This window comes from Pantherophis guttatus, chromosome 3, assembly GCF_059756535.1.
Source record: "Pantherophis guttatus breed Tessera chromosome 3, ASM5975653v1, whole genome shotgun sequence".
NCBI classification, from domain to species: Eukaryota; Metazoa; Chordata; class Lepidosauria; order Squamata; family Colubridae; genus Pantherophis; species Pantherophis guttatus.
Window position 1 is genome coordinate 113,040,858 of NC_142065.1, and position 25,588 is coordinate 113,066,445.

Below are 25,588 nucleotides of genomic sequence, written 5' to 3' on the forward strand. Positions count from 1 at the left end.
CGAACCGTTTGTTAAATTGCTGGCTCACCCGCCCCTCGCCCCGCCCCACCTCCCGCCCGCACAGCGCCAGCCTACCGTAGCCAGGGGTAGGCAATTGTGGCTCTTTTACAACCTGTGGCCTTCAACTTCCAGAATTCCTGAGACAGCTTGGCTGTCTCAGGAATTCTGGGAGTTGAAGGCCACAGGTTGTAAAAGAGCCACAATTGCCCACCCCTTCCCTAGCCTGAGTTCCGCTGCCTGGGATCCACGTGGGCTGCCACGTGGTTCCCCACCGGCTCCGGACGCAAGAGAGCAGGATGGAGAAAGCAGCTTCCACGCCTTCACTCACCCTCACTCTCTGCTCTGTTGGATCGCCGGCCGTTTGCTTACCCCGCCCACTCCCAATCTATTGCTGCCTCCGATGGCTAGAGGAAAAAAAAACTTCAAATTCTTGCCGCGGGGCTTCATAGGGCCGCCCTATAGCCAGTGGTGCAGCCGAACCATTTGTTAAATTGCTGGCTTGCCCCGCCCCTCCGCACCACTATTTATTGCCAATAAATAGTGGTGGGCGAAGGGCGGGGGAGCCAGCAATTTAACAAACGGTTCGGTGTTTTTTTTGTAATTTTATTGGCCCACGGAGCTCAGCATAGGCTAATTGGCCTCCGGCTCTCAGCTGATTTGTCTCAGCTGTTTTGCTCAGGGCTCTTCTGCTTCCTTGCAAAGAGTCCTGGAGCAGATTTTTTTCCCCTTAGCTCTGCTGAAACACGAAACTGAAACTGCTTTGCTGTTGCTGGAAAATTAGGCAGGCAGAATTCTTTTCTTTTTCCTCACCAAAAAAGGTAGGTGCAAACAATGGGAAATTTAGGGAAAAAGAGGAGAGTTCAGGATTTTAAAACACAAAAGAAAAAAAGCTCTATTTAACTAGGGAATTGTAATAATTGAGATACTATTAATTGTATATTTCTGAAAGCAGAAATGGTTAAGTTGTGGTTTGGAGGAATATATGGGGGAAATTATTTGGTTTATTATTATTGGTAAATATAATTAATGGATTTGTAAGAAATTGGATTGCATGGAAATAATTGGAATATTCATGTTCATATTGATTAATATACAAAAAAGGTAGTTATATAACTAATTGATTTATATTAAAATGTTGAATTTATATTAAACAACTAATATTACATAATTAACTAATGTGAGGATGGATATAAAAATAGATGACAATGGGAAGGGGTATAATATACAATAGAAGGGAAAAATTGAATTTGATTAAGATTAGAGATGAGGATGAAAGGTAATATTGGTTTTTTACAAAAATAGATGAAATAAATATGGCAAAAAGGAAATATAGAAATTGTAAATTTAATTGAAATGACTAAACACTGTTTAAATTTGTGAACCGGCCAAATACTCTGTTCAAAGAAAATACATTGTATGGTTGTATGTGTGTTTCTAATTATTGTTATTTATTCATATTTGTGCTCTTTTATTCTTTAAAGTTTAACAATTCATTCTTTATCTTAATATCTTCATATTTGTTTGGGGTTGGCTTTCTTCCCTTTCATCTTTTTTATTGTACAGCAATCTTTCTCCTCAAACCTACCACCTCTCTCTTTTCTTTCCTTCTTACTTTCTCTTCCTCCCCCTCTTCTTCTCCTCCCTACTTCCTCTTCCTTTCTCCTTCTCCTCCTCTCTTCCTCCCTCTCTTACCCTCCCTCCTACTCTAATTTCCCTTCCCTTCCTTCATCCCTCTCTATTGCTGTATCCTTTTATGCATATGGACTACTCAGAGGGCTGAAAAAGTTATTTCTGACTGGTCCTCGCACTTTTGACCAGTCCTCGAACTTACGACTGTCCTCACATTTTACATTTTTGCCCTATCTTGTCACCATGGTGAAGAGAAGCAGTTGTGAAATGAGTGACACTGTTGTTAAGAATGCTACAATGGGCATAAATGATGACCAGTCATAAGTGCGAAGACCGGTCAAAAGTACGAGGACCTGTCAGAAATCACTTTTTTCAGCCCTCTGGGTAGTCCTTTTGTGCATATGGACGACTCAGAGGGCTGAAAAAGTTATTTTTGACTGGTCCTCGCACTTTTGACCAGTCCTCGAACTTACGACTGTCCTCACGTTTTACGTTTTTGCCCTATCTTGTCACCATGGTGAAGAGAAGCAGTTGTGAAATGAGTGACATGGTTGTTAAGAAAGCTGCACGGGCATAAATGTGAGGATGGTCATAAGTGTGAGGACCGGTCAAAAGTGCGAGGCCCAGTCAGAAATGACTTTTTTCAGCCCTCTGAGTAGTCCCTATGCACATAGCCACGCCCACCCGGTCACATGATGAGCTAGCCACGCCCACACAGTCACGTGACCAGCTAGCCATGCCCACCCAGTCACATGATTGCCAAGCCACACCCCCAACTAAGCCACGCCCACAGAACCTGTTGTTAAAAAAATTGAATCCCACCACTGGCCAAGAGCCATTTATTATTGTAGGGGAGATGGGCAGCATAAAAATTTAACAAATAAATAAGAATTTCATGATAGAGAGCTATGTAAGGAAACTCTTAAATTTATGCAGGCTTCATCTCTGGAGGTTTTCAAGCAAAGGTTAGGCAATCATTTGCCTGTGGACACCTACCCTGGATCTTCAAGATCCCTTCCAAACCTATGATTTTTTTTAATGAATGCAGAGTAGAGAAAACTGATTTGTTTTCTTTTTATGAACTCATTTCAATCAGTTCTCAAAATCACATAGTTAAACATTTGAGGGAGATTGGTGATCCAGAAATGTGAAATATAAATAAATAAAATCAGTATAGGTAGTCCACAACTTACAACCACAACTGAGCCCAAAATTTATGTTGTTAAATGAGAAATTTGTTAAGTAAGTTTGCTGCTTTTTACGACTTTTCTTGTCACATTTGTTAAGTGAATGTAGTTCTTAAATTAGTAATATGGTTGTTAAGTGAATCTAATTTCCCCATTGACTTTGCTTGTCAGAAGGTCATAAAAGGGGATCACATGATTCTGGGACACTGCAACTGTCATAAATGTGAGTCATTGTCAAGCATCTGAATGTAAATCATGTGACCATGGGGATGCTGCAACAGTTGTAAGTGTGAAAAATGGTCATAAGTCACTTTTTTCAGTGCCATTATAACTTTGAATAGTCACTAAATGAACTGTTGTAAATTGAGAACGACTGTAAATTTATCATCCTCACAAAGACAGTGTCTCTGCTTGGATCTACTTCTCTCTTTTTTTCTAATATAAACTGGATTGGAATCTTATACATATCCAGAACTAGAGGAATACTAGTTCTGACAACAGCATTTCTTTGTCTCTCCATGTCATTCCTGCATCTAAATCCTCTACATCTGTCCCTAATTCCTAAGACCAAATTGCTTACCTGGTACATTTACAGTAATGATTTTAAAAAGGGCATTTCCCCTCTATGACTTAGATCATTTTATATAAAATCAGCTAGCCATCATGGAAGTGATATAATGCCTAAGCATACAATGCTTAGATCAGGAGTCTCCAACTCCTGGGCCGTGGCCTATTGGAAATGGCCTCACCCATTGGGTGAGCAGGCAAAAATCCATTTGTGCAAATAGCAGGTGCATGCACCCCCTTGCTTACACAAATGGAACTTTGTGCACAAGCACACACTCCCATCGCTTGCACAGAACCATCCCTTCTTCCTTCCCTGCCTCTGCCCCCACTGCTGCTGCTGCCACCACCACCACCACCATAAATCTGCAGAGCTGGAAAGGTTGGGGACTGCTGCCTTAGATGATAAAAAAATGCTGTTAAGTTGCCAGTGGAAAAATAAACACTGAAAAGTTTAACATAATTGTCACACGATCTACCACCTTGGTGGCGAACCTATGGCACCTGTGCCAGAGGTGGCACGTCGAGCCCTCTCTGTGGGCATGCACGCTGTCACCACAACACAGACAGGGACGTCTGGAGAAGAGGCAGCTAGCACAAGCTAAGCAGCGAGCCGCCTTCCTTTACGCATTCCACGCAGCGTCCACTTTGCCAACCTCCGTGCATCCCTGGACTGCTTCCGGAATCAGGCTCTGATTCCAGAATAATTTGAGATTATGTGTGGAGTTCCGTGGAATAAATTGTGTGTGCATGCACAATTTATAACCCCTCCCCCTCATGAAGGACATGCTGTCCCACTTAGCCAAAGGCAAGGTCTTCACTAAACTAGACCTCAAAGAAACATATTAGCAAGTCCAAATCAGAGAGGGAGACAAATGGAAAATAGCTTTCAACTGCCCCCTAGGAAGCTTCTAATTTAAAGTAATGCCTTTGCGCTGCAGGGCCCCCCAGCAGTTTTTATGCAATTGATAAATGAAGTACTGCATGAGCACCTCTACAAGGGGGTCCTTGTCTACCTTGACATCCTCATCTTTACTGAGACCATAGAGGACCACATACTCCTAGTCCGCCAGGTACTTGAAAAGCATTTGGTGGCAAACTTGTACGTCAAGCTGTCAAAATGTGAATTTCATCGCTCACAGCTAGACTACCTGGGCTACCGAGTGTCAAACAAGGGGATAGAGATGGACCCAGCCAAAATACAAGCCGTCTTAGAGTGGCAGCCCCCTTGCACCTGCAGACAACTACAAAGTTTCCTGGGATTCGCAAACTTCTACAGGCAATTCATCCCCTCTTTTTTGAAAATTGACAAACCCATGACAGACCTTCTAAAAACAGGGAGTCCAGGGATGAAGCCCCGTCCTGGGAACCCCTATAGTGGGACCTCACTTGCCAAGAGGCATTCAAAACGCTAAAAAAGCTGTTTGCAAAAGAACCTGTACTGAAACATCCTGACCCCAAAGAACCCTTCGTCATCCAAGCTGATGCCAGCGACATTTTATTATTCAAACTTTATTTATTTATTTATTATTCAAACTTCTATACCACCCTTCTCCTTTCGGACTCAGGGCGGTGAACAGCCAAAATAAAAACATTTATACATAACATTGCAATTAAAAATAGATTTAAAATAATTAATAAATTTGGCCCATAATTTAAAACTTGTCAATTTAAAATCAGTATCAAAATTTTAAAACCAACCCTAAAATCAAGACAGACCGGCTAACTGAAAAAAGTAAGTTTTTAGGGCCCGACGAAAAGTCCGGGTGGTAGGAGCCGTTTTATTCCAAAGAAATTGCCAGGGAAAACTACAGCCTTGTGCCTATACCTCCCATAAACTCACTGACACAAAAAGACAGTGGGCAGTGTAGGAGAAGGAAGCTTTTGTGGTAAGATGGGCACTACTAAACTGGCACCACCTTTTGGAAGGGGGAGGGAGAAACCATTTGAAGTCTGGACTGACCTTAAGAATCTGGAGGCCCTTAGGACCCCACAGAAACTATCGCCCAAACAAGTCCGTTAGGCTCAATACTTCAACCAATTTAAGTTCATGCTAAAACACATTCCAGGGGGAAGGAATTTCCTAGCTGACGCCCTCTCCCACATGCCCCAATACAAATGTGAGTGGGAGGAGGTAGTAGACGCCATCATCCCCCTTACCCAAATCGTGGCCCAAGTGACCACCTGCCAACAACACCACAACTGGCAAGACCGACTCACAAGTGATTTAACCTCGAAACTCAAAACTGAACTGGAAGCAGACCCCTGGTGACAACCAACACATCTTGACAAAAAGGGAGGACCTAGCATGGAAGGGGGTGAAACTCTACATTCCCAAGTCCCTACACACCTCAATCCTTCGGAGAAGCCATGATGTCAAATCAGCGGGCCACTTTGGGTTCCTAACAACCTTACACCTAGTGAGGAGACAATTCTGGTGGCCTGGCATGAAAAAAGATGTAGACAGTTATGTAAAAAGCTGCACCATCTGTGCCACTATGAAAAGGAGACCAGGAAGACCCCACCCCACCCTGGGTTGCTGCAACAGGTGGCAGAGCCAATGAGACCTTTGGAGGAAATCACAATGGACCAGTGGTGGGATTAATTTTTTTTACTACCAGTTCTGTGGGCATAGCTTGGTGTGCGTGGCTTGGTGGGCATGGCTTGGTGGGGTCATGTGACTGAGTTGGCGTGGCCAACTCGACGTCACTCACGGCAAGGTGGGGTGGCACTTTGCTGTGAGTGACATCGAGTTGGCCACGTCCACTCAGTCAGATGACCAATGCTGCAGAGACAGGGTGATTTCCTATGTACCTCCCCCTCCCCACTGCCCTTGGGCTGACAAAACAAAAGCCTGCCTGCCGAGCAGCCCAGACTGGAAAACGCATGGCTGAGGCAGAGGAGCGGTCCTCCTTAATAAGCTTCAAACTGTTGCTGCAAGCCTGGGTTTTGTTTTGGAGTGTTATTGGGTTTTTTGCCAGAAGACCCTCAGAGATACACTATTTTTTTATGGAACAATTTCTGCACCACCAAATCTTACTGTACCTCATTGTTGCGGCACTGCTTGTTGCTGCTGCGGGTGCTTCTGCAGCCATTGGGGCTGCCCAAGTAAAGGCTCAATCGACCGTGAGGAGCAAGAGGAGAAGCCAAGACGCTTGCCCCATAGCGGCCAACTTCGTGTGCTCTTGCTCCTGTGCATGCTTTCCCACTTTGGTTCGGCGCTCCCAGCGTGCGCAAGGAGTGTGAAGGGAGGCAGAGACTGTGTGGATACATTTTAAAAGTCAGATAATTTTGCCCAAGACTTCTCGTGTATTTAGGGACTACACCTCTCCCAACGATGAGTTTGTTGGCAATCTAATGAAATGTCTTCCAGCTCTTGAAGATCGAGAAGCCGAGAAACTGAGAGCAAAAGTAGTGGTGGCGGGGGCGACAGGGGTATGTAGTCTTGGGCAAAGTTCTTCCAAAGTTCGCCAAGTCTTCTCCGCTTTCTCAGCATTAATGTGTGTGAGCAAACACACACACACACCTCATGGCACCAGGACTTTCTGAGAGGAGATGGTGCGTGTGCACGCACCATCTCCTCTCAGAAGGTCCCGGCGTCGTGAAGTGTGTGTGACTGTGCATGTTTGCTCTGTGTGTATGTTTGAGGCCGAGAAGGAGGAGAAGACTTGGCCAAACATTTCTGCCTTCCTCTCTTCTGACACTAGCCAGGCAGGTGAGCAGCGTCGCTTGGGGCAAGTGTCCTTCCAACCAGCATGGCCATGCAGCTTTATGGCCAGGCCGGTGAGCCTCTTCCTGGCTTACGTGGCCCTGCAGCCTCCCAGCCAGGGGGGAGAGTGTTCTCCCAGCCAACACGGCCATGCGGCTTCTTGGCCGGCATTCAGAAGCAAGCGGGAAGATCCAGGAAGCTCTGGGAAATGCAGGAAGCTTCGGTAAGAGCGGGAAGTGCTGGGAACAGTCAGAAGCTCTGGGAAGGGGCGAGAAGCATCAGGAAGCACTGGGAAGCTCCAGGAAGCAGCGCTGAAGGCTGGGGCCAGAGGGGCCAGCTAGCTAGCTAGGTCACAAGCGCCGCATGTGATAGAGCCATGGCGCCAGCAGCAAAGCTAGCCAGGCAAGCCCGGAGACAGTGGGGGGACAGCTAGTTAGGCCTCAGCCGTGCCACCACCACCAGAGCTGTGCCAGCCAGGCGAGCCCTGGGACAGTGGGGGGGCAGCTAGCTAGGCCACAGCCAGTGCCGCCACCTGGGATGGAGTCATGCCAGCAGCGAAGCCAGCCATTCGAGCTCCGGGGATGGTGGGAGGCTGCGGCAAGCTCCGGGGACAGTGCAGAAGCAGCCCAGCCAAGAGCAGCATGGCCAGGAGGGTCATGGCCCGCAAGGCCAGCAGCAGCAGTACAGGATAGAGGTTGGTCAGTGGAGGCTGCAGAGGCCTCCAGCCTTGCAATCCTGCACAGGGAAGGTGGAGGTTTGCTCTGAAGCTGTGGCAGAGCATTGCCCCCTGTCCAGGATCATCCCTGGAGCCAAGAGGTCGGGGTGGGTTGCTTTGCATGGCTTGCATTGCACAGCACATTGTGCAATGCAAGGCATCCCTTTCCAGCATAGGGGTACAGGCTGGGGGCTGGGTGGCCAGGGAAGTTGGGGTTTTAGGGTATAAAAGAAGAAGGGGCAATCTCCCCCTCCCTCCTCCATCCCACTGCATGGCCACCACAGAGCTCCTGCCTGCCAAAGCTGTGCAGGGCAGGGGAGAGGCAGAGCCTGAAGGTAATGGCAGGTGAGGTGGCGTAGTTCCACCAATAACTGATGGTGAAAGGGCCCTGGCAGGCTGGCAGTTGGGGGAGGTGCTCCGGAGTTCATAGATCTGGGCGACTTGCCCCGTGCCAAGGGTGGCCAAAAGCAGAGTGGCCACGAGGATGAAGAACCCTGCATGAAGCCAGCAGACGCAGGTGCAGCAGGCCCAGCAGCTGGGCAGAGGCATGGCGGGAGGTGATCCTGATGTGTTGCACAGCCTTCTGCCTCATCATAGCAACAGTCTGAGCAAGACCCAAGCTCCAGTGTCCCAGCAGGGCCAGCAGGCAGGGCAGGCAGAGGCTGGGGTGTGCCGAAACCTTGGCCCTTGTGACTGCGTGCAAGCAGATGGTGGGATGGAGAGGGCCAGCCCAGTGGTAGTAGCACTCGTACTCCCATCACTACCTCCTGTACATGAAAAAAAACAAGACATCCCCGAAAATAAGATGTAGTGCTTATTTTGGAGCCCACAAGAAAATAAGACCGGGTCTTATTGTCGGGAAAACACAGTAGTGTATGAGTTAAGTGCTGATACTGTTTGCAGAACCTTATAAAATTATAATAGTGGTTTATTTTGTTTTGCTGTTGTAATGTTAATAGAAGTAGTCCTTAACCAGTGTTGCTTTTAAATGCTTCAAATATACACGGGTATATCTATCTGTCATAGCAATAGATGTTAAAATGCACCTGCTTGGCTGTAATGAAACCTTCTATCTGGGAAATGCTAAATAATTGGTAAATGATGCTGATGAATGCTGATGAAAACTCTCATCTGCATTCATTGTTTTGTGTTGGATCTTAAATTAACAAAATATATAAAATGTTGGCTGAGTGTTCAGGGCATTACTGGTGGTCTTTGGTTATTTGAGGGACCATCTCTTCCTGATTATATTTACCTGTCCCACCACATCAGACTGCTGTGGGTTCTGTCATAGTGCCATCTCTGTTAGCCTTCAGGAAAGCCCTTTAAAAATGTTTTTTCACCAGCCTTGGGGATCCCAGGGAGAGCCTATCAGATGGTTATATGAGATTAGTCATAGAATCCCAGAGGGATTGATGATGACGTGGCAGGAAAAAAGAGTGAAGATTGAGAACCTTCGAGAAGCACACGATTTTTATGAAAACCAGTTTAATGCAAGCAAACCCGGTAGTAAAGAAGAACTGGAACAAAAGAATTGCGAGAACCAGAAGAGTGATAGAACGGAAAAGGGTGGGAAACTGAAAGAGACAACGAAAGGAGGAAAGAGTGATATAAGTGAAGATGAAATCCCAGGAACCCAATGAGAAACAAGACAAACAACTAAGGCGAAAGCCACAGCGAAGTGAGGATATGGAGAAGATTGGAAATTTGATTTCGATTAATATTAGTGGACTAAATGTTCCAATAAAACGAAATAGGATCTTTTCAAAATTACAAAAATTAAAAACTGGTATAATATGTCTCCAGGAGGTCCACATTAGGAAGAAACACATGGATATATTAAGATGTTCACGATTGGGTGAGTTATACGTATCTCTGGCGGACCAAAAGAAGCGGGGTGTGGCAATTTATGTTCAAACTTATATAGAATCTAAAAAGATATACTCAGATGAAGAGGGATGATTGTTAATGGTCGAAGTAACAATGTATGGTAGACATATCTTGCTGGTGGGTATTTACGCCCCTAATAGTAATCAAAGGAAGTTCTATAAAAGGGTATATAAAAAATTGGTAGAATTAGAGTATGAACATATTTGTATTATGGGGGATTTTAATGCTATAATGGATAGAGAGAAGGATTATAAATCTGGAGAAGGGGGGAGGAGTGAAAAAGAAAGGTAGGAAGACGTTGCCGGCAATTTGGAATCAATTAAGAGAAGAATTTGGACTACAGGATATGTGGTGGAACTTTTATCCAACAAGGGAACAGTTTACCTTTTTCTCTCCCAGGCATAAATCATGGTCCCGCATTGATATGATATGGATGTTGTTGGAATTAGGAGAAATGGTACGGGAGGTTGAAATTTTAGGGAATGATTGGGCAGATCACAACCCTTTAATGCTTGCCTGGAAAGGAGAGCACAACAGAAGACGATGAATGATGAGGGCAGAATTGTGCAAGGATAAGGATTTTGTGGAGTTGTTAAAATGGGAGCTGGCTCTTTTCTTCTAGGAAATTAGACGAGAGGATACATCTTTACAAATAATATGGGACATGGCTAAGGCAGTGGTGAGAGGGGTTGTGATTAAATATATGGCCAAAAAATGGAAGGAGGATAAGCAGAAGAGACTAGTTGGAGAAATGGGAAATGAGATTACAAAAGGAATCGACAGATAAGATAGCGAAAGAAGCAAGAGGATTGGCAAGGCACCATATGAATTTATTGGACCAAGCTGAGTTAGTGCAAAAAATCCGGAGAGGAAAGCAAAATTATTTTGAATATGCCAATAAAGCGGGAAGATGGTTGTCAAGCAGATTGAAAAAGGAACTAGAAAACAGAAAGATTAAATGGTTAAGGGATAAATCGGGTCATTTAGTGACCAGTGGGGAAAAAAAAGAAGTGGCGTATGAATTTTTTCAGGAGTTATATAAAAGAGAAGACATCAGTCGAAAGCAATTCAGTTTACTAGAGAATTTGCCAGGGATACCAGATCAGATAAGAGATATGCTAAACAGAAATATCTCAGAGGGGGAAATAGAGGAAAGTCTGAAAAAACAGAAGAGTGGCAAAACCCCTGGAACAGATGGACTGCCCGTAGAGGTGTATAACGTAATTTGGGAAGTGATCGGGACCTACTTGCGCGATGTCTTTAATGAAGTGCTGAATGATGGATGAATACCAAAGTCTTGGGAAGAGACGTATATCTCTCTCCTTCCTAAGGAAGGTGCCGATACGACCTGTATTAAGAATTATAGACCAATAACCTTGCTCAATGCTGATTATAAATTGTTTGCATCCATCTTAGCAAAAAGACTACAGGTTTTTTTAAATCAGTTCATACATAGAGACCAGAATGGTTTTTTACCGCATAGATTGTTGAGAGATAATCTGAGAGTAGTATTAAATGCTCTTGAGTATTATGAACACCATTTGGACAAACAGATGGCACTTCTCTTTTTAGATGCTTATAAAGCATTTGACAGTGTGAGTTGGGAATTTATGTTATCCCAGCTTCGTAAAATGGAATTTGGCGAAAAGTTTACACAGGCGATACAAACAATTTACTCTTCCCAGGTGGCATGGATTTTAGTTAATGGAGAAAAAACAAAGGAGGTTATAATCAGTAGGGGTACAAGACAAGGTTGCCCGCTTTCCCCGCTTTTATTTATTCTGACACTGGAACCTCTTCTCAGGGAAATTAGGAATAACCCAGCAATTAAAGGACTTAAAGTACGAAGGCAAGAATTTAAAATACAGGCATTCGCAGACGACCTTATCTTCATTCTAGAAGACCCTCTAGAGTTGGGCCCAGAGTTGATAGAGATGATAGAAAAATATGGTAGAGAGGCTGGGTTAAAAATGAATAAGGATAAAACCAAGATATTGGTCAAAAATATTCCAAAGATGCAGAAGGATATATTAGAATCTAGATTGGATGTTCAAATTGTAAATAAAATTAAACATCTAGGAATTTGGCTAACAGCCCGGTGCTCTATAGTTAAGGAAGATAATTTTGTTAAATTATATGATCAGACTGCAAGAGACCTGGAGAAGTGGAAAAATTTACAATTGTCTTTGATGGGACGGATAGCAGTAATTAAGACACATGTTTTGCCTAAATGGCTATTTTTATTTCAGTCAGCTCCGGCGAGACTAGATAAAAGGTTTTTTAAAGGTCTGGATCAAGTCGTGTTGAAATTTATTTGGCAGGGGAAAAGGCCTAGGGTGAAGCTCAAAATGCTACAAGAACATAGAGAGAGGGGGGGCTTCGGCCTCCCCTGCTGGGAACTATATTATCGAGCTTCACTGCTGGCCTGGATGAAGGATTGGGTGTTATTGAAGAGGAGGTCTTTATTAGACTTAGAAGGGCACGACCTACAACACAGCTGGCATGCACTGCTATGGAGAGAGAAACTGCAACAATATAAGTATTTTAAGAGACATTATCTAAGGCGAATATTGCTGGAAACCTGGGATATATTTAGAGGAAAATTCTATGCTAAATTTCCAACCTGGTTCTCAGCAATAGAAGCGACGACATATCCAACAGATATGTCTGTTAAGATCTAGGGGAGATTTGGCTGACAAAGGAATCAGGCTAGATTGGTGGACCTATGCTACAGTTCAAACTCGTTACAGGAGAGATAGAGATAATTATGGGATATATGTGATGGAACAGAGCTTTGATAAAATATTATTGGGAGAGGACCATAAATACATAACGAAAATGTATGCACAATTGCTTGAGCAAATGATAGGAGAGGAGGTTGTAAAAGATATGATTGCCTGGGGAAGGAATTTTGGGTACTCGATTCCTTTAGAAAAATGGCAACAAATGTGGGGGGAAAATATTAAAATGACTACGGCAATGTCTTTCAAGGAAAATGCATATAAAATATTGTATAGGTGGCACCTCCCACCAGCAAGAATTGCTAAAATGTTTCCGGGTACATTTATGTTGGAAATGTGGGAAAACCAGAGGTACGTATTTCCATCAATGGTGGACTTGTATAATGGCAAAGAAGTATTGGAGAAGGATTAGGAATTGGATTAAGGAAATTACTAATGTGGACCTCCGATGGAAACCTGAGATATATTTACTAGGTGGGGCTGAGTAAGAAAAAATGGTATCTCACTCTACATATTTTAGTCGCAGCTAGAATAGCGTTCGCCCAACAGTGGAAAGAAAAAGAGATACTGGCTAGTGCCCAAATTATAAATAAAGTATTAGAGTGCGCTGAGGCGGATAGAATGAAGTATAGGTTGAAAGAAAAAGAGGATTCTGAATTTTTTCAAAGTTGGGACAGTTGGTATCGGTGGTTGAATAAAAGGATTGAGATGAAGTGAGGGCCTAAGTCAATATGAGGAGAGATATATTTTTCTAGATTGAAAGATAATTGTATGAAAACCATATTTGGAGATTATTTACTTTATTCTGTGTTGTGGGCATAATTATTTATTAATGAGGGCAGGAATATTATCTGCCGGGATAGATGTGTTTGTATGTTTAGTGTTATGAATGGGGGAGGAAGGGAGGGGAATGTATGGTTTTTGTTTTTATGTATAATCAATGTTTTTGTCTTATGTTGATTTTAACTTGGAAAAATTAATAAAATTTATTTTTTTAAAAAAGAGATTAGTCATAGAATAACAGAGTTGGAAAGGTCCTTGGAAGACTTCTAGTTCAATCCCCTGCTCAAGCAGAAGACCCTACACCAGTGGTGGCAAACCTATGGCATGCGTGCCAGAGGTGGCATGCACAGCCCTCTCTGTGGGCATGCGAGCTATCACCCCAGCTCAGCTCCACACATGCACACGTGCCTCCCACCAGCCAACTGGTCTTCGGGTCTCTGCCATACATGCCATGGGGCACATGTGCAGGCATGCACATATGTGTGGGGGATGGGGTGCATGCACAGGGATGCATATGCATTATCAGAGTTTGATGCAAAATCAAATCCAGAAAGCACACATAGGTAGACTTTATATACATAATAATACATGAAGTAAATTTACAATACCAACAGCAGATTTCTTCCAACCTGGTAGCAATTACAAGCAAAGCACAAGGCAGAAGAGCAGTTAGTTTCATTTCAGCAGAGCAGACTAGTTTCAATTTCTCTGCGCAGACTCAGAAGCTGCACACTAAGACACACCCTGGCTCTAGTCTGTCTCAGCTCCCAAACAGCCCGTGTTACCATGTCCTATTCCAGTTGATGAATATACTCTGACACTCTTCCCTTCATAATTGGAATAGAAATAAGATTGAATAATTTAATATTCTTCCCAGACCTGTATTTGAAAACCCACATTCACAGTTCCTGTCAGATCTGTGTATCTGCCATTCTTCATGGAAGAAGGGGAGAGGGGATTTGGAGTGTCACATTTAGTTCTTTGCCTATCTATCCTAAGTATCCAATTTCTTGCCTGATCCTCTTTGTATAAACTTTACCCTGATTTATAACCATTGCCTGGCACCAGGAATCCCTGAAGAAATCTCACACCTCAGGAAAAAGGGGGGAACGAGTGGATTGTAAAATGACCCTGAGAAACTCTTCATATCTGTTTCTCAGATGCAATTCGTATTCACACCGGCGGATTGGTTGGAATCCACATCAGAAGGTGGGCAGAGTTCCTTATTTCCTTTATCCTGAGCTGCATGCCCTGAGGGACCCCAGAGCCTGCTTTGAGTTTTGACTTGCTTTCATCCCTTTCAATAAAATTTCTTTTGAAATACAAAGTTCTCAAGAGTTCGTACTTTCTTGGAAGGTGGGGAGAAGCTGGTCCTTATAGTTTCCTTCAAATACCTGAGAACTCTTTTTACTGTGATACATCCTTTGCAATGAAACAAAGATTATCCACAAATGCTAATAGTTGACAATCGCCACCTTGTAACTTTCCAGTGTATATGCAACCACCATCCTTGCAACTCTTGAACCCAAGACCCTTCAATGTCCTTCCAATGATATTCCAATTCCTGGTTGACTGCTTCAGCCCATAAATGGCCTTGTTCAATTTATACACCATGTTAGGCCTTTTACTTTCATACCCTGGTGCTTGAACCATGTAAATTCCCTCCTCTAATTCTGCATTGAGGAATGCAGTGGTTATGTCAAAATGCCAAATTTTATGGCCATGTGCCACTGCCAATGCTAGTGCAAGCCTTATGCTTTCTCTCTTTACTGTTGGCGCAAATATCTCATCGTAATGCACATTTTTCATCTGTGAAAAACCTTGTGCCACTAACCTTGCTTTATATTATATCTCATTATTGGGTAGTACTTTCTTCTTGTATACCCACTTACATCCTATGGCTTTGCTACCCTGTGGCAAAGTCATAGATGTGAACACTTTATGTTCATCCATGGATTTTATTTCCTTGTCCATGGCTTCTTTCCACTTTACTTGTTCAAATTTAGGTAATGCCAATACTTCCTTATAGTTCCTTGGCTCATACCATACATTATATACTTTAACTTTACTAGCAGAATACTTGTCAGGTGGAATCACCTTGTTCCATCGCTCTGACCTGCGTGGCATTGACTGCTCCTGTGTTTTAACTCTCTCTTTCTTCATATCTTTTTCAGCTTCTCCTCCCTGAATGCTGACACCATATAAAGTATGTGATAGGGTTTTCCTTTCCACCAAGTACTTGCAAACTATCCAATAGTCGAAAAAATCTGGGCCCAAATACGTGGGTCCTTTCCTTATCGTATGCATAGTTAACCCAGTTACGGTGCAAATAGAGCTGCCTAAAACCTTGCGGAGGATTCATCTGGTATTTCATGTTAGTTTGCTGTAACCTGAGCGTATGTCCCCTTGTGTCCAGACCAAGAACCTCCTCCTGTCCCCATACTCATTGAAGGGGAACCGCATTTTGAGGTCAAAGAAATATTGGATTCGAGGAAACATCGTGGTAAGGTGCAGTACTTGGTGGCCTGGAAATGTTTCTCTTTAGCTCAGTCTGAATGGGTAAATGAGCGAGATGTTAGGGCTCCGAAGCAACTGCAATTGTTTTATTCCAAATATCCTGATAAACGTTAGTTCTGGAGCTGTACATATGTTTCTGTTTATGTAATTTTCTATTTTCCCATATTCTATTCTTCTTCTAGGATTAATGTCTCTTCTGCAGGAGGGCCGAATATCAGCCTCCGCCTTTATATTTCTTGCTTGCTCGGCTGCCATTGTAACAGAGGGAGGGGGGAGCTGTCTGGATATTTGGGAGGGGGGAAGTGAGCTGGTGGAGTAAATTGGAGAAAGTTTTCCTCAGCGTTTCTCTGCAGCTGGGAGGCGCGCTGATAACCAGGCAAAGTCAACCGTCGTGGCATACGAGAAGGATGGAGCCATCGGAAGCTGCACCCCACATGATCTCTTGGGGTGGATTGGATAATCCTGACTGGACCATTGGGGGGAGGATTTTAAGGATGTTTTCTAAATGTGATTTTCACGCCTATTGCCTCAGACTTTGCTTTTCTTTGGTTGCATTCAGTTCATATTCAGTAAAAGTAATTTTCTCTATGAAAATGGAGTCGGGGGTCCGGGGCTGGGGGGTTGGGGCTGGAGCCAGGCATTCAGAAGCTCTATGCTGGCCACACCAGTAGCACTTGATGGTCCTGGACGGTTTGGGCTGCAGCATTTTGGGTGGTTTAGCTGGGGTTCAGTGACCGAGCGGGTCTTCTTGTTGGTTTCTCTGCAATTGGCTTTCTATGGGGGTGGATCTCCAGATCCATGACCACTGCTGTGCTATACCATGCTTGTATATGTTCTGGGACTGCCCTGATGCCACAAGCTTGTCAGAAGTCTGGGTCAAAGGCCTCCTCAAAGTAGTGGACAAGGAGGTGCTCCGGCTAGTCTCTCAGCTTCCCGGCCAGTTTTTGGAAATCCCACACTAACTCTTTCGGAGGTTGGCCCGCTTACTTCAGCACTTTGATCTGGGCTTCGGCTTCCACTCGGTGGGCCATATCCTCGAACTGTCCTTGGAGCAGTTGGACGAATTTGTTTGCATCGTCTAGTTCGGGGGCTTCTTCATCATGTAGCTCTGCTATCCACTCCACTGTCTCTCCTTCATTCATACCATCTGCAATCACTGAAAGCAAGACTCGATCGGTTGGGTTATTGGTCCCCATAGCGATCAATGTGGACCCAGACTCAATTGAGGAAGTAGGCTAACTTTCCTGGGGTCCCATCAAAAGTCATTCTGAATCATGGAGGAAGAGCGGCTGGTGGGGCCGGCTGTGGGGCCGGCTGCGGGGCTGGCATGGGTTGTGGAGCCGATGTGGGCTGCTGGGCTGGTACCAGCGGCGGAGCCATGGCTGGCAGCTGGAGCTGCACCGGTTGCTGGGCTGGCACCAGCAGTGGGGCCATGACCGGTGGTTGGAATTGCACTGGTTGCTGGGCCAGCGCAGGCTTTAAAGCTGGAAAGGGCATCTATTGGTATTGCACCAATGCCTGGCTGGGGTAGAAGGCCCAGCCAGGGGGGATCTAGTCAGCTGGAGGCAGTCTGAGGGCTGGTTGCTGGGGTGGAGTATTTGGCCCTAACAGCCCCAGTTGTGGTCCTTGTACCACTGGACTGGGCTGGCTCAACAGACTCTGATACTGCACCATCCCAATCTCAGTAAGGGCTGTTGTCTCAGTAGATCGGTCCTGATGTGTGAGGTTGTGGAATGGTCCACTTTGTGCTGAATAGAAGGAGGCAGATGTTTCACTCAGAGCTGCTGTGGCTTCATGGCTCAGAAAGGTGAATGTGGGTTGAGCTAGCGCCCATCTGGACTGCCCAGTAGTGGGAGTCGAGCAACGCTACCCAAGCTGAGCTGGCTGAACTGCTCCAGGAGGCCCGGTAATGACTGGCTGCGCGATAGTGGCTGGAAGCCCCACTCTCAGGAATGCCTGAGTTCCATTGGTCCAATGCCTTCCATTCAAGGGCTTGGGTCTGCTCCGTTCCATTCAGTCCCATCTGCTAGCTCGGCAGCATTGCCCCAGTCATCATCTCCTAGGGTGGCACGACCCCCATGGCTTCACCCCACAGGGAAATATCTGCTTGAGAGGCTTGCTCAGGTTCCAGCTCTTTGGACCGGGCATCCAGCTGGCACCTCACTTCCGCTGCCCTCTTAGCCTCCACCACGGCTTCAGAAGGGGAATAGATGGTCTCGACATAGATCATCGAACCAGCTCCTGTGGTTCCCTCTGTGGCCGCTTTGTCTTCCTCCATCTTCCCTGAGTCTTCACACCACCCAGTATTGGGTCGACGTTTGGGGCTCAGAACCCTGGACAGCACCCCAAAGTTTGGGGAGCTGGTTGAAGTTTAAAGCAGATTTGGGTTAATGTTAGAGTTCCAAGTAACACCCCCAATGAAAGAAAACTCCGAGGCTCGAAGTTCCTCAAAGTTCTATTTTATTAGAGATGTCATATTGGCACATCTGGGAAAACCCGAATCTGAAAGCTTCCAGGTTTTCCCCACCCATAGAAAAGTCCCTGCCCAGCACCCACATGTCCATCACATGGCCCAATCAATGCACCATCCCAACTGGAGATGCCTTCCAGTCACACCCTTCCAGGTGCAGGGCAAGATGTCCTTGACTCTCAGAGAAAGGAATGTTACTATAACTATATATCTCCCCTGCTCCATACAATCCCTCCTCCCAGTTTCCCACAGCACTAAATGTGGCAGGCCTGAAGATCCATTGCAAAGATGGCTTCCAGGCCTGACAATATGATTGGCTTTAGTTTGAAGAATTTTTTTCTGTGAGGCTTCTTGAACTTGTTTATGGCCATGTCAATGAATTATGCAATAGTATGGTTTGATGGAGTCAATCAAAATAGTCAGTATTTTTCTTACCTCGTGTAGTGTCTGGATTTTTTTCCCCAGGGTCTCACAGACATGCTTATTCTTTGGTAGATGACAGATCTCAGCTTCATCTTTATTGCTCTGATTCTCTGCTTCTGTCCTGAAATTCATAGTTTCAGATGATGGTCAAAGAATGAAAAATATGCTTTCTTTCTAATCTAGTAAACTATAGTATTCTGGAAGTTTGGCCAAACTGTTTGGATCAGCATTGGTCCAACAACAACAAAGCCTGACAAGTTTGGTTATTCTATGTTTTAGTAGAAATAAAATATTTGTGAACTCTGTGTGATTTCATAGCATAAGTAGGGCATGGTTAGTGCGCATCATACTCTATTCTCTCTTCTGCATTGTCTCTATACAAGGCTGCCTCTTCTTTGCCACTGCCATTGCCACTGTTCCACTACCTATATGTCACTATTCTGCCCACCCCATCTTGTAACTTGCTACTTGCTTCTGGAGGTTCTGAAGGCCCTGGCTGAATCCCTGCCTCTGGCACCACATCTTCTCCAGCCTCCTCACTGTCCGACTCGAGCGCCAGCTGCACAGGCTGCTGGCGCAGCACCACACCAGCCTCCTCATTGTCGGAATCAGCTACAATCTGCACAGGCCGCTGACGGGCCACAACACTCAGCCATTGCCTCCATAGATGTATCAGCCTGTATATTTGTTCCTTACTGTGATTATTTCAGCAGTAAAAAATAGTCTTCAAGCATGGGCTATCCCAGTGATCAGCTTGGCTTCAGATTTTCCTAGGACCTTCCTTTCTCTCCCCCATTTCCCCTCAGTTGCTTTTGTTGATGTCCACATAGACTATAGCCAAGGAATCCCATTGGAAAGGAAATAACTACTGAAGGAGTATTGGTAGAATTCTGAACATGTCCTCCAGTCCATAGAGTCTATGTTTTGTCAGTCAGACAACAGGTGAGGTAACAATCAATAAGTCATGTCAGAAAATGACAGAAAGTGGCTGTGATTCACCCAACACTCTTTGGTACTGCTGTAACCTGTAACTCAAGATAAAAAGGAGAAACAAGGACAAGAATTCTTATCAATTTTGCCTTGACTCTTATATATCTGGTTGATGTCCTTACAGGTATGCCTGTAAGATGGGAGGCAAATTTGCAGGTTACTGAGACAAGGAAGAATACACTAGTAGAGGTAACAAAATAGGATTCCCAGGGTGGTTATGGTGATGGTTCCCAGAAGGAGGGCTTTCAGCCAATGAAAGTCTGGCAGCTAGGACAGAAGTTCTGTTAAGTCAAAAGGAAATTTATCATATCCGATGTTTTGTGCCAATTTTTTTAGACATTTGATCACTTTCTATGAGCTGTGAGTTTTGGTCAGGTTGAAGCAGCACATGCTTCCAAATTCTTTGGACGTGAAATGCTCCCGGTTCGGACCAGATCGCCCAATCCAGTAGCAATGGAGGCGGGTGGTTCGGAGAACCAGTAGCAAAAATCCCTGCCCCCCCACCATGCCCAGCTAAGCCGCACAATCATCAGAGGCTTTTTTTTAACTTTTAAAAGCATTTTTTCTACAACCTCTTCAGCTGAAAAAATGCTTTTAAAAGTAAAAAAAAAAGCCTCTGATGATTGCGTGGCTCAGCTGGGATCATCAAAGGCTTTTAAAAGAAAAAACCTTTTTTTTCCTTTTAAATGCCTCTGATGTTCCAAGCTGAGTTGCCTGATCAGAGAGACTTTTTTTCTTTTAAATGCCTCTGACGATCAGGCAACTCAGCTTGGATCGGCAGAGGCATTTAAAAGAAAAAAAGTCTCTGCTGATCAGGCAACTCAGCTTGGATCGTCAGAGCCTTTTGAAAGCATTTTTTTACAACCTCTTCACCAAAGAGGTTGTAGAAAAAATGGTTTTAAAAGTAAAAAAAAAAAAAATTGGCCACGCCCACCCAGTCACATTACCTCCCCCACCAAGCCACGCCCACAGAACCGGTAGTAACAAATTTTAGATTTCACCACTGCTTTGTAGCCATGACTGTGTCTCAATAACAAGTAATCAATAGCTGCCCTATTTTTTAGGATCACTTCCTGAATCTGCCTCAGCACTCTGGTTAGTGCATCTAGGACTTGGGAAGTCGAATTGAGGTTTTTAGCCAGTGTGCAAGCTAAATTGTTGATATTTCTGGAGTTAAATACAGTGAGCCCTGGGACTCAAACTAATGAAAATGCCAGTGCAACATATTCTGCCATACTGGGGAACAGTTAATGAGTCACAATCAGGTGTTAAGAGTTGGAGATCTCTTTTCTGCCACCTCTTCAGTGAGGGCATGAGGATAGTTAGTCATCCAAGGTCACATAGTCCCCCTGTTGAATTGGCTCAGAGATATAGTGCCACAGAGCAAGAGTCATCCTAAGGAGAACTTTACATGAAAGGAGGTGAAGGGAATAGCCTCACTGTGATTGCAAGTTAAGATGGTTTTAGTAAGGTTGTGGCAAAACAGCACCTTGTGGACAGAGCAGTTTTCCATTACAAAGTATGAAGCTGCACAAGTTACAGTTGCTGTGTGTAATGTGAACATGGTTTTGTCTCTATTATCAGTGCTGGGTCCCCCAATCAAAAATGGTGGAATAGGTAGTAACAAGGTGGAAATCCCTAAATATGATATGGTTTTGGATGGAGCCTAGCTACCCCTACAAGGCAAATGGTTAAAATATCTTAACAGTTTTCCCTCCTGCCAGATAGAAGTCTGAGGTATTTAGGACTTTTCTCACCAGATATTCCCAGATATTTCCCTTGTCTGGGAGCAGGCTAAATTCCACAAACCCATCTAGTTGGCTAATTACAGAGAAGATAAGATTCACTATGAGTTTCCACCCTCCCCCCATAGTCTTCCCTGTTGTCTTCCATGGCTTCAAAGAAAGTCTCTAATCTTTAATCTCCACTCATCCATTTCAGAGTCTCTCTTAAGTTTGATTGGCAGAACCTTTGACATTGGACTTGGTTTGGTGCTGTGGTCGATTACAGCTGGTTTCAAACCAATACTAGATCAATGGATCTAGGAGTCCCTTTCATCTACTTTCATGGCTGGTCAGCAGGACTTGGAAGGGTCTGTTCAACTTTGATTGTAGCAGTGACTTTCAAGTAAATGACCAGATCCAAATCCTATCTCCTGGCTTGAATGGATGGAATGTCTAGAGACAGTGCCTGATTCCGCATACTTCACTTCCACAAGTCGTAAAGTTGTCTATGTGGGGCTGAAAGATATAAGGATAAGACCACCTCCCTACCTTTCTAAGCTGAGAGAATGTGGATCTAAACCTTTGAGGGTGTCTGGTGGCCAGCCAAAAAGCAATTCAAATGGGGAGCTACCTAAATCTTGTTGGGATCTAGTTCTGAGGTGGAATAGGGCAATGGGCAGGACTTGGGCCCTGCAAACATATCTCCTGCCAGAGCTTACTTAGTAGGTTCTTGAGTTCTCTATTAGCACATTCTACCCTCCTCCCCCCACTCCACCCCAAAGATGCTAGGTGATACAGGGCATGAAGTTTCTGGGTGATTCCTACTACTTGTAATACATGAGTGATAACTTGGGGCACAATTTTTTTTCCATGATCCATGTTTAGGGTGCTGGGGATTCCAACTTGGACACTATATCCTTTAAGAGATGTCAGGCTGCTTTGAGTGCTGTGGCATGGCAACAGGAAAAAGCCTCTACCCAGTGGATAAGTTGATCCAAGCACTCCAGGGCATACTGGTAGCTGCTAGTTCTGGGTGGTTGGATAAAATCCACCTGTAGCTTTTCTTTCTTTTCTTTTTTTTTGAAAAAAGTTTTTTATTTTATTTCTTATAAACATATTGTAAATGTACATTCTCTTATTCATAATTAGTCACACATATACATATATTTTCTAAAGAAAAAAAGATTTTTTAATTATATTCGGGGTTGCTCTTCTACCCTTTCTTCTCCCTTATTTAACAACAATCCTTCTTCTTCTTCTCTCTTTCCCTTCCCTGCCTTCTTCTATCCTTTTCTACTTTCTTCTTTCCTCCTCTCCTTCCTCTTCTCTCCTTCCCCTTCCTTCCCCCTTCCCCCTTCTCCCTTCTTTCCCACTTTCTAACCTTCTCTCCTACTCTTTTCCCCCTCCATTTATTCCTCTCCTTTTCCCTTTCTTCTGTTCCTCTCTCTCCTTCCCCCCTCCTATCTTACCCTATACCCCTCTCTCCATTCTCTCTCCTTTGTTGTCCAATATTTCCTCTATTGGTATCTGAGCAGCCCCAATTTTCTATTAATATATGCTTTCTTTTTAATTTATTTTCTATTTTACCAATTCCACATATATCATCATGACTGTACATTTATATAGTTACATTTTTTCCTTTCCCCGCTCCCCCTTTTCCATTTATACAAATGTCATCTGGGTTTCTATTTCTTTTTGTCTTCTCTTTCATTTACCTTTACATTGTCTAATTTATTCATCTGTCATCTTTTATTCATATTTCTTTTCTTTTTTTTAAACAACCTTTATTAGGTACAAAAAGATAAAATATCACATCAACCACATACTGTACATTGTAAAATATGAAATAAAGGAAGATAAAAGAACAGCAAGAAAGAGAAAAAAAGAGAGGGAAATAAAGGAGAGAAGGGAGCACAAAAGAGAAAAAAAAGAAAGAAGAAAGAAGAAAATACAATATACCGTATTTTCCGGCGTATAAGACGACTGGGCATATAAGACGACCCCTGACTTTTCCTGTTAAAATATAGGGTTTGGGCTATACTCACCGTATAAGACTACCCCTCTTCCAATGCACACCAACTAAAAATTAAAAAACATCAACTGGCTCACCCACAATGTAAAAGCAGCTGTGCTAGACCCAAAATGGCCCCTGCAACAAGCAGGAACCTCACACAGCCACAAAAAGCCCAAAAACCCAACTTACACACTTTACACACTCAAAATTCCACATACAGCTTTGTGAGATTTTGTGTGTTTGTGTAGTTAGAGTGAAACACTACAGAAACACACTAAATCTCAGAAAGCTGCACAAATATTATTTTATTTTATTTTTATATGAAAACTAAATTTAAAATGTCCTAAACTTTAAATGGCTAGGTCTAAAAAAGAACAACTAAAAAAAAACCCAATTAACTATTTTTTTTAAAGCTCCCAAAGGGGAAAAAAACTTACCCAATAGAACAGGGGTCTCCAACCTTGGCAACTTTAAGACTTGTAGACTTCAACTCCCAGAATTCCTCAGCCAGCTTTGTTTTGCTGGCTGAGGAATTCTGGGAGTTGAAGTCCACAACTCCCTGCCTGCTTGATTGCAGGCAGGGAGTGGCTTGCTGATGGAATGGATTCAGGCAAGCGAAGCAAGGCAAGCATTGCGACTAGCAGCTAATGTAAGCAAGCTGGAGGGGGAAAACTTTTTTCCTTTTACATAGCTCTGGCGATCCCAGCTGCGTTGCCTGATTAGTAGGCAACGCAGCTGGGATCGTCAGAGCTTGGATCGCCAGAGCCATGTAAAAGGAAAAAGTTTTTTCCTTTTACATGGCTCTGGCGATCCCAGCTGAGTTGCCTGATTAGCAGACAAAGCTTGGATCATCAGAGCTTGGATCGCCAGAGCCATTTAAGGCTCGTCAGAGCCTTTCGGGCTGGTCTGCCTGGTTACAGGAGAACGACACCCGGCGTATAAGACGACTCCCGACTTTTGAGAAGATTTTCATGTGTTAAAAAGTCATCTTATACACCGGAAAATACGGTAACAATACAAACTACAGTATATATATATATATATATATGTATGTAGGTCTTTGGTTATTCGGGTCTTCTCCCACGTAAAATTGGAAGTGTCTTGGCGACGTTTCGACGAAGTCTCATTCGTCATCTTCAGGCTGGTGTTCTCGGCAATTGCTCCTGGAAGCACGAAGCCAAGAACACCAGCCTGAAGATGACGAATGAGACTTCGTCGAAACGTCGCCAAGACACTTCCAATTTTACGTGGGAGAAGACCCGAATAACCAAAGACCTACATACAAACACCCGCGAAAACCTGAGAAAACATAGATATGTATGTATGTATGTATGTATGTATGTATGTATGTATGTATGTATATATATATATGTTTTTCCTCTAGCCAGGTTTTCCCTAAGTAACCAAGGTTTTTCTGCAGCCCCAGCTCAGTAGAATCACATCCACTCGATTCTGGGCTTTTTTCCTTTCTAGCAGCCAGCAACCTCTTCCTGCTAGGTGGGAGACCTATATAGATCTATTTCCAGCTCGTTTGCTTTCATCAGTAGGCCACACCCACATCTTATGTATCCTCCCTGTAAAGGTATAGTATCTATTTTCTTACTTCTTCGTAGGGTTTATGTGTGTTTTTCCTCTAGCCAGGTTTTCCCTACGTAACCAAGGTTTTTCTGCAGCCCTGGCTCAGTAGAATCACATCCACTTGATTCTGGGCTTTTTTCCTTTCTAGCAGCCAGTAAGCTCTTCCTGCTAGGTGGGAGACCTATATAGATCTATTTCCAGCTCGTTTGCTTTCATCAGTAGGCCACACCCACATCTTATGTATCCTCCCTGTAAAGGTATAGTATCTATTTTCTTACTTCTTCATAGGGTTTATGTGTGTTTTTCCTCTAGCCAGGTTTTCCCTACGTAACCAAGGTTTTTCTGCAGCTCTGGCTCAGTATAATCACATCCACTCGATTCTGGGCTTTTTTCCTTTCTAGCAGCCAGCAAGCTCTTCCTGCTAGGTGGGAGACCTATATAGATCTATTTCCACTTTTTAACACATGAAAATCTTCTCAAAAGTCGGGAGTCGTCTTATACGCCGGGTGTCGTTCTCCTGTAACCAGGTAGACCAGCCCGAAAGGCTCTGACGAGCCTTAAATGGCTCTGGCAATCCAAGCTCTGACGATCCCAGCTTTGCCTGCTAATCAGGCAACTCAGCTGGGATCGCCAGAGCCATGTAAAAGGAAAAAA

General features: G+C 44.1%; 1 protein-coding gene across 6 annotated transcripts in view; it reads right to left on the reverse strand.

The window, feature by feature from the left end:
- The window catches only part of PDE4DIP (phosphodiesterase 4D interacting protein), a 336,964-nt gene that overhangs the window by 256,049 nt on the left and 55,327 nt on the right, over positions 1-25,588 (reverse strand). For all 6 annotated transcript variants that reach the window (XM_087891187.1, XM_087891190.1, XM_087891189.1 and 3 more), the window contains exon 3: positions 18,641-18,749. In XM_087891187.1, coding sequence (XP_087747313.1) covers positions 18,641-18,749 — 109 coding nt within the window. The remainder of the gene's footprint in view (positions 1-18,640; positions 18,750-25,588) is intronic.